Source organism: Haematobia irritans, chromosome 5 (assembly GCF_050003625.1).
Source record: "Haematobia irritans isolate KBUSLIRL chromosome 5, ASM5000362v1, whole genome shotgun sequence".
In the NCBI taxonomy this organism is placed as follows: Eukaryota; Metazoa; Arthropoda; class Insecta; order Diptera; family Muscidae; genus Haematobia; species Haematobia irritans.
Genome location: NC_134401.1, coordinates 171,404,489 through 171,419,112, shown reverse-complemented (window position 1 = coordinate 171,419,112; position 14,624 = coordinate 171,404,489). Strand labels below are relative to the sequence as shown.

At 31.8% G+C, this 14,624-nt stretch overlaps 1 protein-coding gene across 1 annotated transcript; it reads right to left on the bottom strand.

The window, feature by feature from the left end:
* Positions 1-1,540: 1,540 nt before the first annotated feature.
* LOC142239189 (uncharacterized) lies at positions 1,541-10,776 on the bottom strand. The gene is made up of 3 exons (XM_075310955.1): positions 10,639-10,776; positions 2,397-2,618; positions 1,541-2,314 (listed from the first exon to the last, which is right to left on the bottom strand). The coding sequence occupies exons 1-3, from the start codon at positions 10,640-10,642 to the stop codon at positions 1,683-1,685; spliced, it is 858 nt and encodes a 285-aa protein (XP_075167070.1). The 5' UTR covers positions 10,643-10,776; the 3' UTR covers positions 1,541-1,682.
* Between the last annotated feature and the right edge of the window lie 3,848 nt (positions 10,777-14,624).

The following is a 14,624-nucleotide window of genomic DNA, read 5'->3' as shown; positions in this document are numbered from 1 at the left end:
ACGGGCGAAATAAATTTTTCATAAAATATTTTGATGTTTTTAAAGGTTGTGATTAAATTTTAGATTTTTTGGTGATCACGATTTTTATACCCTTCACCACTACTGTGGTACAGGGTATAATAAGTTTGTGCATTTTTATGTAACGCCAAGAAGGAAAAGTCTGAGACCCATCGTTTAGTATACCGATCGTCTTAGAATTAAATTCTGAGTCGATTTAGCGATGTCCGTCTGTCTGTCTGTCCGATTGTCTGTCTGTCTGTTGATGTATTTTTGTGTGCAAAGTACGGCTCGCAGTTTTAGTCCAGTTGTCCTAAAATTTGGTATAGGGTCCTGCTTCGGCTCAAAGACGATCCCTATTGATTTTGGAAAAAATCGGTTCAGATTTAGATATAGCTGCCATATATATTTTTCACCGATCTGGTCATAATTGGGGTGTATATCAACCGATCTTCCTCAAATTCCGTACATCCGAATATTTTATGAGTCTCGAAAAACTTGCAAAATATCAGTCAAATCGGTTCAGATTTAGATATAGCTCCCATATATAGCTTTCGCCCGATTTACACTCATTTGCCCACAAAGTCCAATTTTTTGCTCCGATTTAGTTTAAATTTTGCATAGGGAGTAGAATTAGCATTGTAGCTATGCGCGCCAAATTTGGTTGACATCGGTTCAGATTTAGATATAGTTCCCATATATATATTTCGCCCGATATGGACTAATACGGTCCCAAAAGCCAGAGTTTTACCCTGACTTACTTCAAATTTTGCACAAGCGGTACTTTTAACGATACTATTGTATGTGCCAAATATGGTCAAAATCGATTCAGATTTAGATATAGCTCCCATATATATCTTTCGTCCGATTTGAACTTATATGGCCTCAAAATCCAGGGTTTTGCCGTGATTTGCTTCAAATTTCGCACAAGGAGTACGTTTGGTAGTATCGGTAATTGTGCCAAATTTGGTTGAAATCGGTTCAGATTTAGTTATGGCTCCCATATATATCTTCCGTCCGATTTGCACTCATATGACCAGGGGGCCAAAGTTATACTGCCATTTACGTGAAATTTCGCATAGATAGCAGAATTATTATTCTAACTATACATGTCAAATTTAGTCAAAATCGGTTCAGATTATATATAGCTCCCATATATACGTACACCAGAGTTGGGGAAATATGGTAGACTGTTACACATTTTAGACCCATTTTCAATGGAAGTGTCCTCCAATTAACTGGATAGCGTTAGCCGATTTAAATTTTAATTCTAGAGATTTTGTAGAAGTAAAAAAATTGTCTCCTTTATGTTATATAGCTTCCAGCAAATGTGAAATAGTTGAGATGGTAACACAAATTTTGGCCTACATAGGGGTGAAGGGTATAATATAGTCGGCACCGCCCGACTTTTGACTTTACTTACTTGTTTTTAATAATGGAGTTCTATTTTTTTTTTTAATTTTCAAAAATTTAACGTCTATAAGTTGGATCTATGACTATGAAAATATCCTCCACTCTATCCAAACATTTACGAAACGAAATATTTTGATTTTCTTAAAAAAAAACTGAATTATAAAACTTTATTTTATAGAAAACATTTTAATCAGATAACAGATTAAAAGAACAATAAAAAAAACAACAACAACATAACATTCATCTAAGGTGTATTAGACAATGGCAACATTTTAAGCACGAACTAAAACTTCATAATCATTTAGGCGAACCTCTTGACCACCGAAAGGAATATACAAACAGCCATGGGATGGATGAATTTTACCGGGTGTTAAACTGCCACTCCAATGACCACGGCCAATGTACAAAGGCTCTCCGTCAGAGGTGCGACCACAGACAATAGCACCGGGTGGAACACTTCCATTAGAATCGGGTACCCAACCATAACCATAGCCGGCCAATAATTCGAAATCATGTTTGACATGCTCTTGACCTCCATAGGCAACATAGGCACAACCTTTGGCGGGTATAACTTTGGCGGGCAAAAGATCACCATCGTGATAGGCACGACCCACATAGATGGCATCACCATTACAATCGGTACCGGCATGAATGGTGCCGGGAACAATATTGCCACCAGATGATGAGACCCATGTTTCTGGTTGTACCAAAACTTCATAGTGATCCAATTTGTGTTCACCACCTCCGTAAGGAATATACAGACAGCCATGTGAAGGATGAATTTTGCCAGGAGTCAAACTGCCAGCCCAGTGTCCACGGCCAACATACAAAGGCTCACCATCACCAGTTTGGCCAACACGTAGAGCATGAGGGGGGACATTACCACCGCTACTGGGAATCCAAACTGTAATAATAGAGGAATCGATCGAATAGGTTATTTTAGGAGAGTTAACAATTGTGGCACTATGCCCAGCAGGACGACTTACCATAATGATGTCCTGTGAGAATTTCTACATCATGTTTGTTGTGCTCTTCACCACCCCAGGCAACATAGGCTTGTTTTTTGTTGGGAATTACCTTGGCCGGCAACATATCTCCGTTGTGATAGGCCCGACCTACATAGATTGGATCACCATCGGAATCATGACCGGCATGGATGGCGAATGCAGGCAAATCTTCATAGACATTTGTGGAAACCCAAGTGTGTTCTGGAAAATTTTAAATATTTTCGAAAATTCTTAATTTTTGGGCAATAAACAAAAATATAAAGATAGTATATTAAAGATTGTATGAAAGCCAAGTGATTGTTTTAGGAAAATCATGGCATTTTTAATAGTAAACAAATTGTGGCACGTTATTATCGACTGTTTAAATTGATTCCATAAGGAAAGTTATGAAACTCTAACGAAATTTCCGCTACCCCTAACAAATACACTGGTACTTTTGCTATCAAAAATTCTGCGAGGAGTTGTTCCTCCATGTTCCGAAATTTGGAATCGCTAATCGCAAAATTTTCGTTTGGCCATAATTTTTTAACCCTGAAACTTTTATACTTAAATCTTGGTAATATATTTCTCTTTAATGAGAAGTTCAAATTAAAATTGTATTTGAGTCCGAGAGTATCTCTATTTTTTCGTTACAAGTAAAATACATTCTTGCGATTCCGAATTTTGGAACATGGGGGGATTATCTATTTTTTTTAATAAAATCTATTCTCAGTACCGTTCCACCCTAGGTTGGGTTAGGTATAGTGGCAGCCCGATATTTCAGGCTCATTTAGACTATTCAGTCCATTGTGATACCACAGTGGTAAACTTCCCTCTCCACCCTAATATATAAATATTGCTATCTTAAGATAAATGGTGCTCACCGCCATGCGTCAGAACCAATAGGCGTATGCATGATATGAAAGTACCCACGCACACATTCATACAAATGTCTGTAGCTAAGAGCCTACAGCTAAAGCATTAAATGACAAACTCTCCTCATCATATCACTTAGAGACTTAGGGAAAGCTTTTTACCCAAGCCTAAATAATCTATGGACACTTACGATATTGCCGATGTTAAGGCAATACAACACTACCTTAACGTTTAGCAAATTGGTAAACACTAATCAGTCAAAATTACTTGGATAATTGATTGATCATGTGGATGACATGGTGCTCTAATTATAATCAAATATAGAATATTATTATGAAAAATCTCACCTATATACAATCAATTGCAATATTTTATAATGAAATGTAAAAATAAATGGGCTTAGAGAAAAAAATTCTTGCGATAATGGTAATAATTCACTAAAGTCTTTTTGGCGGAAGGAAAATGACATTATTTATATAGCAATGGTATTAACTTGTCAGTATTGTTTATTATTTACACAATTGTTTACGCTTGCCTTTTGCAAAACATGCTGGTTGTCATGCTAATAACGAAGGTATTTCATAATTATTTGCCATAGGTATATTCAGTGGTGGTGTTTGGTAAAGGAATTTTACGCAAAGACTAAAAATAATCAATAATAATTTTATTTTTAATTTTATTAAAAAAAGACTTGTAATTTAGTATATTTTTGATTACTCACACTGAAAAAATAGTGAACGCACCAGGATGAAAAATTTTCCTCAATTTTAGAAAATTTAGATTAGTTTTAGAAATTTTTAACTAAACAATATTACAAACACTGACATCACGCCGATATCAAACAAATAATATTTTTCGACAAATTCAAGAAAATTTATATGCATAATTAATTTTTTACAGTATAATGAAAATGTTGTAGTGTGAACCAAAAAATTGGAGTTCAAAATTGCAAAAATGTCTTTAGTGCCATACATTGTGCATTTGTAGAAAAAATTAAAAAAAAAATAATGATGAACTATTTTGTGAGAAGTACGAATTTAGTAAATCTTTATTCTTCATTTGGGTACATTTTTCCCCGTTTTTTAGTTCATTCAACCAACGTAGGCCAAAAATTGTTAGAGTAAAGGAAACTTTCTCCAAACATAATATTTCTATGAACTAATATAAAGTTAAATTGACTTTAATGAAATAGAGGGTTTACTTTTTTTAAGTGTACATAGAAAGCCCATCAAGACCTTCCTTTATAGGAGGTTACTAATGCCACTTTAGGGGCAAAGTGACTACTTTTTTCAAGCGATTGTAATTTGGTGCCACTAAATGCCATACATTTACTTGATTGTGCCAAATTTCTGGCACGATGTGCCATGTTTTAATTAAATAAACTTAATTAATTTTGATCGCAAAGCCCGTTAAGACTACAATATGATCCATAAAATCGAGTTTACTTGTCCATTACCACTTATGTGAATACTTTTTCCTTCTGATAGCATTACAGGGCTGATAATTTTAATACTATTGTACTTTTTTGATACTTTTGTACATTTTTCGTCTTTTTTAAGATCTTACATATAACACCAGTCATCTCAACTCAGAATCGCCTTGAGTTAAGACCTTCTCTCTTTGGTATTTCTAAAATGAAATTTGCTATTTCTATTTTTTTTTTAATGAAATTTGGTATTACTAAGTTTTTTGATAGAAAGACGTATGGAAGACATCATGGTCGATTCATTCCGATTTAAAGGCAATCAAAAGATTTATTCACATTTAAATGCTGGAGAGTTCCAGCGATAGCCATTTGTGAATTCCATCACGAATAATTTCATTTTTGAGTGCAATATATTCAAATGCTTTTATAGGCTTGTAAATAATAAATAAATCTGTCAGCTCTCAGACGAGCGGGTATTGATTAGTACACTGCAAAAAAGCATGTCTGGATCCATGGTTAGGTTATGTTAAAGTGGCAGCCCGATTAAGATTCAGGCTCACTTAGACCATTCAGTCCATTGTGATACCACATTAACTAAAAGTACCTATTACATATGGGCACTTCTAGTTTTAACCGCTGCACCTTCTTGACTATTTTTCTTTGTTGAAACAACCAGATTGTTCCAAAAACATTAGCAGACTGCTTAAGTTAACGTTTTCCAGATCCGCCAGTAATCTGAAGCTATATGCTCCTAAAAGTTGCTTGCGCTTTACACAAAATGCAGGACACTAACACAAGAGGTGTATAATTGATTCATTTTCCTCCGCATCATGACAACTCATACAATAGTCATTATACTTCGCGCCTATAGTTTTTGCAAAATCGCCTATCAGGCAGCGACCCGTTATAGCAGATATCAGGAGTGATATCTGACGTCTCGAGAACACTAGCATATCTAGTGTGCGGTTTAATGCGCTTTACAGACTATCAGTTATTCCGGACGGAATGTCGGTGTTTGTAAAGAATCGTACAGTGTGTCGAATCGATACGACTTGTCGGCGATGACTAAATAATCGGTAAATGTGTTATCAATCCCATAAACCTGCAGCAGTATCGACTATGCCTTCGGACTTAGCTCATAATGTTCCAATATATGGGATATGTTCGACACGAGCACTGTCGTCCGGAATAACTGATAGTCTGTAAGGCGCATACGTTTAAATGGGGCCATATTTGCTTGGTGTCGTTACAGCCCTTGCAATTCTCCCATCGAACATTTGCCATCATAACAGCCTTCTCACGCAGCATGAGCTTGCAGGTAGCCAGGGGCATACCAACAGATTCTAGTTCCCCTGGAATATGTATGTTAGTCCCTAGCCTTGCCAACTCACCCGCTTCGCAGTTCCCCTTTATGTCCCTATGGTCAGGCACCCATATTAGGTGAATATTGTACTGCTCAGCCATCTCATTGAGAGATTTGCGGCAGTCGATGGCCGTTTTCGAGTTGAGGAACACAGAGTCCAAGGATTTTATTGCAGGTTGACTGTCTGAGTATATATTAATGCCCACATTTTTTGGAACATTACTTCTCAGCCAATTCGCCACCTCTCTTATTGCTAATATTTCAGCCTGAAAAACACTACAGTGATTAGGTAATCTTTTCGCTATTCGAAGTTCCAGATCATTAGAATATACTCCGAAACCCAATTGTCCATCCAATTTGGAGCCATCAGTGTAGAAATCTATATATTCTTTATTCCCCGGGGTCTGTGTGCACCACGCCTCACTGTTGGAGATTAGAGTCTCAAATTTTTTGTCGAAAAGTGGACTCGCCAAAGTGTAATCCACTTTTGTTTTTCTGCTTTTTCCTTTAAAACCGTGTTTACGGTATCTTACATTTTCAAATTCAGGCTCGACTTTAAGCAGAAATTGTGTTATGTTTCAAGTAAAAATCGTTTTTAAAATAACCTCTTTTTTCTTTGTTCTCAATATTCAAATAGACAACAAATTTAAAGACAATTTCATTAATTTTGAAGAGTATTTTACCATTATTATTATATTATTTCATTTTAAGATACCCATTTTTAGTGGAATTATTTATTTATAAGGAAGAAACTATTTTATAAAAAAGTTTATCGTTTATATCAGAGAAATGCGAAAAAACGCATTCGTATTCGTATCTTTGGCCTCAAGACAATAATTATTTCAGTGTACTAAGATCGTTTCTGTGGAAAACGATTATCAGCATTAATCATCGCCCAAATAAGTTAAAAGCACAGAAAAAATGTGGCCCACATATTTCCAATCAAAAAGTTGATTGAAGTTGAAAAATGGGTCAATTAATAAATTAATTGATACAATTAACTTTTTGATCAAGATAGAAACATTAACTTAATTATGACAATGATTTAAATTTTTAAAATTTTTAATTAAAAAATGTGTAAAAAAAATATTTTTTTAATCGAACTCGAAAGACTAATTCAGATGGATTTTTTTTTTATTTTTTTATGAAAACTTTATATCAAACAATCAATTTTTTAATCAAACTAAAAACTCTAAGCCAGTTAAGAAAGTAATAGGAAATTGTTACATTTTTACGAACAAAGTTAATTAAGTTTTGCAATCAACATCATTGCCCACCAAAAATTCCAAAATTAAATTAAAATACCTCACAAAAAATTTTTAAAATTCTGTGTCCGTTTCTAGTTCGAATGCTCTATTTGTATCCTATTATTTTATAAAAATCCTCTGAATCATTAAAAAATTAATTGAAATTTGTTAATGAAATCAATTAATTTTTTAATCATGTATTTTTTTGATGCTCAATTAAAATTGATTGATACCACCATTTTGTGATTGAAGACATTTCAATTAAAAAATTAATTAATTAATTGTGATTGAATTAGAAAAAAAAATTATGTTTCTCAAAAATAAGTATCTTCGAACTAAAAGTGCGTTTTCGAAGCGGTTTCTATTTATATTAAGATAGTGTTTTCAATCGGAAATAAGTACCGCACTGGACATTTTTTTTATAGTGTAGTTAAAAGTGGTTACTCTGAACATTCAATTCCAATGTGTGATTTTCGACCAACTGGAAATAACAGCAATGTTAGCTTAATTTATATCTCTCTCATTTATTTAAGGCCCTGTCATACTGCCATCGATGTATGATTCACTTCTGTATTTTGTGTAAATTACAAAGAATTTTCGCAAGTAGTGGAACTTGCATTGCGGAACTGTATGTTAGTGGTAATAAAAATTATTTTCCTTTTTTTTTGTTTTTTGCTCTTATCAGGTGTTATTAAAGTTTTACACAAGGTATGCCATTGTTGTAATCGGTGTTGTAGGCGAATATAGATGGCCTCAACTTTAATTTAGGTCAGTATTCAATATGACACAGTGTAATTGTATAATCATTTTCCTAAAACATTGAAATATAACTTAGTATATAGACAAGGTGTACTTTTATTTCACCACAACACGTAGCCAATTCAATTTCATATTTATCAGGAATCGACTTATCTTGAGGAGCAGAGGGTAAAATTGTCCAAAAATATTACTGCTTATCAATTTCAGCGGATAAGAACTAAATGAAGTCATATTAGGTGAAGTATTTTTCACATATTTTATTGATTTGTTATTGTCACGAAATTAATTGATTAAAATAATAATATCTAATTAATGCTTCTTCATTAACCAGTATAGTAAAATGCAATAAATTGTGTACCTAATTTTTAAGCTAAGTGAGGTAAAATTTAGGATATTCTATTGATTTTTATACGGAAAAAATATTTTTGATATCCTAATGGGAAATTGGTTCAAAAAGCCACTGATAGTGATATTAGATATTGGTACGAATGAAGTAAATGGTAGGCCTGTTTTCTTTTAGTACTGGATGCAACATTTGTATGGGCTGTCCAGATTATCGTTATACTGTTGTTAAATTCAGAACATCCTATCAGTGCAGATCTCGCCGGTATTTCATGGATCAGTTTCGATAAAGTAACGTTTCTTCAAATCACGATAGTTATCTATTGTGAATCATTTGTTCAATAAGATGAAATTGAACGTACACAATAAAGTGTCATATATTCCCACATTAGCTAATATTTATTACAATTTGAGAAATTTCATCAATTAAAAATATATAATGTCCCTTGTATTCTCTCCCAATATTTAAACAGCTGATTCCAGTATTAAGCAAATTTGTACATGCTCTGGATAAACGGCGAATATTGTTTTTTTTTATCCCCACAACGACTTAAATGTTCTCGGTATTTTCAGGTCGAATTTCGATTAAGTTACAATAGTAGCTTATTGTGAATAGCTTGTACAATGGAAAGAAAATAAACTATGTAAAGTGAAATATTTAAAGCAACAAGTGTTTACCATTAAAGCACTTGTATGGAATTGTATACACCCAGAGAAGGAATATGATCACCTCAAACATATTTCAAGAGCAAAATGTTATTTTTCAATGGTGACCATTTAACATGTTTATCGCACCCATGTTTTTTTCTCGGAAATTATGTATATGATTTCGGCAAGCATGTTATGTTTAGTGAGAAAACAACATTTTTGCGACAAACATGCTACATGGTCACCATCCAAAAATAAAATTTTGCTCTTGACAAAACCGGTGGTCCGGTTTATGTTCTTACCCCGATTTCGGTTTTCGTGAAAATCCCATTTTCGAAGGGCCGATAGAACCGGTGTGTTCAAGTCCTCAACAACCGGCTTTCTCTTTTTATATGTTCATTGTAAAATTTCATATTTAATGCCATATTTAGGGAAGTGTTTGTAAATGTTTCAATAAACTGTACTAAAAACACTTTCAAATAGGTGCGACGTACATTTGAATTATAATTATTTTTTTTTGGCAATAAAATTAGATTTTTCTTTCAAATATATGTGTTTTTATGAAAAGTACGGTTGAACCGGTTATTAGGCGTACATTTGAATTATAAAAAAAAAAATTGCGTACAACTTTTAATAAATCATCGAATTATTTTTTTTTTTGGGGATTTTTGTGACAAAAAAATTAGGTTTTCTTTTAAAAAATACGTATTTTTATGAGAACCGGCTGAACCGTTTATGCCGTTTATTTGTTTCATGAAACACCGGCTTGGGAAAAATTCCTGGTTTTTTTTAAAAACGGAAAAAACTCGGCTTTCCGGGTTTTTATGGCCGGTTTTTTTTTGGATCTCTCTAACCGGGATGGAATCATTTAGTATCTCATGGCGTTGTTATCTTCATTATGAACACCATGGTACGAAAAAGTTACCATCCGAGTACTATTTATTACCGTCAATTTTAAAAAGTTTAGGAAATAATTGCAACAGAAACTATACTTATCGGAAAGACACAGGAAAAATAGGCGACTCAATAATTTGCTTGGGTTCGTCGGATTCTCATACAAATGAGTAGTTTTCGCAAAAAATAAAGGAACTGCAACAACAATTTCCCCCAGCCTTTTGAGCTGTAGAAAATTGTTAAAGACAAAATAGAACTAAATTTCTCTAAAATTTCGTTTCGAAGAAAAGATCTTGGTGTATGCAATTTCCACGAATACCCCACGTCATAAAATCCTGTATTAAATTCGTGCTTTACCAAAAGTGCAAACTAATATTAAAAGTATGGTTTTCTTTGAACAATCGCACATAACTTGAAGGGAAGGATCCATTTCATCCATTCAATTTTTTTTCCTTTAAAATAGCATAGTAAAGTAAGCGTAACAATATTTGATTTTCACCTATGAAACACGAAATTAGTACCGATATAAATATTCCTATGGGCCGTTTACACTTTAAGATATTTCTTTCACATACTTCTGAAGGAATACAATAATCCTTTATTTTTTTTTTAATAATTTTGGACAATCATTTGGTATTATTCACTTTGTATTTTTTATGTTCGAAATTCCGAGACACTTTCACTCACCCATTATTATTTTGAAGAATTTTCTCGACTAACTGTTAGTGGTCAAACGTAGAGTGTCGGGGTTCTTTAGCCTTTCAGCTCCTAAATACAACTGCTTAAAATTAAATGAACATGCACTTTATCAGCTCCTAAAATTCGATGATAAATCAACAGCTGATAAAGTTTTCTACCAGGTAAGACGAAGACAAAAATACAGGGTGTCTGTTTTTGAATGCATTTACCATAGAGCCTCATGACTTCATAGGAAAATGACAATAGTAAACGAGAGAATAATTAAAATGAATATATTTTGTTTTTGTAAAATAGAATATGTGTATACAATTGAACAGATGTCTTAATTATTTTAACTGCGACAGTTTTTTTTGTACTAAATATAAATAAAAACTTTGCAAAAAGGTGTCACTTTGCTTCAGAGTGATCCAAATGAAGCTTTTCGTATGTAAAGTAATATAAAAAAGTCGGGGAAACCCAGTTGCAAGCTAATTTGTTTTCTTAGTAGTGAGAGTTCAGAGCAACATTGATAATCCTTAGTAATAAATAATAAACTAATTAGAGGTAAACGGCTACCACAAATTTTGGAAATCTATATGGCTTAAAGTATTGATTAAAGAAAAATAGATTTTTCTACTGAACAATTGCGCAGTCATTAAGAAAAGTGTGGATGTACAGAATTTTACTTTTTTCAAAATTTGCGAATTTTATCAAAAGAAGAAAGAAAGCTAATTAAAGGCAATTGAAAAAATGTAGTTTTTTGAGTGAATAAGTACTTTTCACTGATTTCAACAAAAAATCCATTGCAAAAAGAGCACCTTTTTGTAAACTCCTCAATTTTAAATATATGGTTTTTAGTTTTATATCCCCTTATAAAGACTACAGTGGTATTGTAATCACGGTTGCCACAGTTGGTAGAATTCTACTGTTTGGTAGATTGAAAGAATTCATGATACTTCATAAATATTCTGTAGATAAATAAAAACAAATTTTTGACAAAATTTTCTATAGAAATTAAATTTTGACAAAATTTTCTATGGAAATAAAATTTTGACAAATTTTTCTATAGAAATAAAATTTTGACAACATTTTCTATAGAAATAAAATTTTGACAAAATTTCCTATAGAAATAAAATTTTGACAAAATTTTCTGTAGAAATAAAATTTTGACAAAATTTTCTATAGAAATAAAATGTTCACAAAATTTTCTATAGAAATAAAATGTTGACAAAATTTTCTATAGAAATAAAATTTTGACAAAATTTTATATAGAAATAAAATTTTGACAATATTTTTCCATAGAAATAAAATTTTGACAAAATTTTCTATAGAAATAAAATTTTGGCAAAATTTTCTTTAGAAACAAAATTTTGACAAAATTTTCTATAGAAATAAAAATTTAACAAAATTTCCTATTGAAATAAAATTTTGACAAAATTTTATATAGAAATAAAAATTTGATAAAATTTTCTATAGAAATAAAATTGTGACAAAATTTTCTATAGACATAAAAATTTGACAAAATTTTCTACAGAAATAAAATTTTGACAAAATTTTCTACAGAAATAAAATTTTGACAAAATTTGCTTTAGAAATAAAATTTTGACAATATTTTCTATAGAAATAAAATTTTGACAAAATTTTCTATAGAAATATAATTTTGACAAAATTTCCTATAGAAATAAAATTTTGACAAAATTTTCTATAGAAGAAAAAATTTGACAATATTTTTATTTTTCTTTTTACAAGTCTTTAAATTTGATATTATGTAATTTTAGCACCTTTTTGCCTTCGAAAAGTGCATTTTTAATACATTTTTAGTACTTTCTCGTCAACATCATCCCTGATTTGAATACGTTACCCGTATTCATTTCCAGAAGATGCACTCCCAATGATGTTCTTTATTTTAACTACCCAAGAAGTTCTTTTAATTCATTTTTTTATAACTTGGCTTTTTCATACTATTAATGGATAATTTTAACTTTTTTGTTTCAAATAGGTTAAAAACTGAGTAAGAATTCATAAAATGGTACAAATCATTTCCGACAAGCGTTAAAATCCATTAAAAATTATAAAAAAATTATAAAAATTATTTATTTGACAAAATATCACAGAACTTTTTAATTTACATCCAAAACATTGTATTCGGATCACACCTAAAGAAGTGATGCAAATTCAGTGCAACGGCTGTTGAAATGGAGGACTTCCGTCCTATGACAAGCCCATGTTAAATTCATCGCTTCTGCGTCAATTTTGCACCACTTCCGGATCCAAAAAGAACATTTTCATTACTTTTTTGGCGACGCTTTTTTGCTGGGATTCTAACTACCCAGCAAAAAAAATAAATAAATAAATAAAAGTATGAAAAACCAAGTTATAAAAAATTGAATTAAAAGAACTTCCTGGGTAGTTAAAATAAAGAACTTCATTGGTTGTTCATCTTCTGGAAGTGCTTTTAAAGTTGTGCCCTTGGAAGAACTTCCAAATTTTTTTGCTGGGTATGTAGGTACAAAGTCAAGTATAGCTATTAATATCAATAAACAATTTTTAATTTATACGTTTTTCCAGTTTTTTTCTCCATGTTTAACAGCACATGAAAAAGGGTTGAACAATTTATATGATAAAAATTTGAAAGTTCATTAAATTCCTGTGCTCATCTTTCAAACAGATGGAAGCAATGTAGCACATTTTTGTTCGTTTTCTAGAATAGAATCTAATTGTGTCCTCTTCCATAGGCTATAACATTTAACATTCAACACCCTGTATAAATTAAAGTTAATCTTATCGCTTTGTCGAAACTGTTAAAATAATAAAAACTTGTACTATTTAACTAGAAGCCACTTCGAATCAAATGCTTACGAAAAAGATATATTTCGGTGGGCATTTGACAAAACAGCATAACTCAAAAAAAAAATAAGAAAAACATCCAATATTATTGTGTTAGTTCCGGAGTTTGGAATTCTAGAGTGAGATACGTTTAAAGATTGCATTGTGGTCTTAGTCATCAATATTTTCCCTAAAATTTATACACTAAAGTTTTATATGTTATAAAAGGTATATTTTGAGTTTCTTGGAAAAAATATTGTTTTATTTTTGGAGTTATGCTATTTTGTCAAATCACCACAGATATCAATATATGAGAGGCCCTTAGGACGCACAGTACTCAAGAAATCATTAATAGGTCAACCAGGTGGATTATCAAAGGATGTTAACAAAAAAAAAATAAAAAAATACTATGATATCATTATTCCATTAAATCCTCTTTACTATTCTATCATAATTAAATGAAAGTTTATCCATAAGGAATAATAATCCACAATACTAATATTTTTTCAGTTAGCGTAACACTGTGATTGGGGGGGATTTACATGTCTCACCTGTACTTTGATCATCAATATTTCGAACATGACTCATTGATGAGCATTAGAAATCTATTGGGAATTTTTCACTTCCAATACTTGGAAGTGATATTGTTTTAATGCGAATATGTAATTGTATAAGATTTCACTTGAACATTTCATATTTGGTTAGACGAATTTCTTGGCCAAGAGACATTATGGTCAAAGCAAAAGTGTAGAGAGTTGCGGTAGACCATTAGGTTAGGTTAGGTTAGGTTATGCGGCAGCCCGATGTATCAGGCTCACTTAGACTATTCAGTCCATTGTGATACTACATTGGTGAACCATTAAGTTTGGAATATATATTGTACGAGTACACAGAAAGAAATTAATTTTGAAGATATTGTAGATAAATCTGCTAAATATGAAACTGGAAATTGAAATGAAGTCACAAACAATGATAAACAACTTTGCTCCGGAATTAAATTTTAGACAGACCACATCCCCCACTATTGAAGAATATTTCCTTTCAACGGAAATATAACGGAATTTATGATCTTCTTTAATTGCTTTTAACATATGCATTTTTTATAAAACTTCGTTTGTCTAAAATTGCATTCCTCGGAAAAGAAAACAGCTTATCCACGTCTGAGAGAC

Bases quoted from the DNA above. Each gene is read 5' to 3' on its own strand.
- LOC142239189 (XM_075310955.1), bottom strand. The intron at 2,315-2,396 runs GTAAGTCGTCCT...CTATTATTACAG, and splicing joins TCTCACAGGACATCATTATG to TTTGGATTCCCAGTAGCGGT.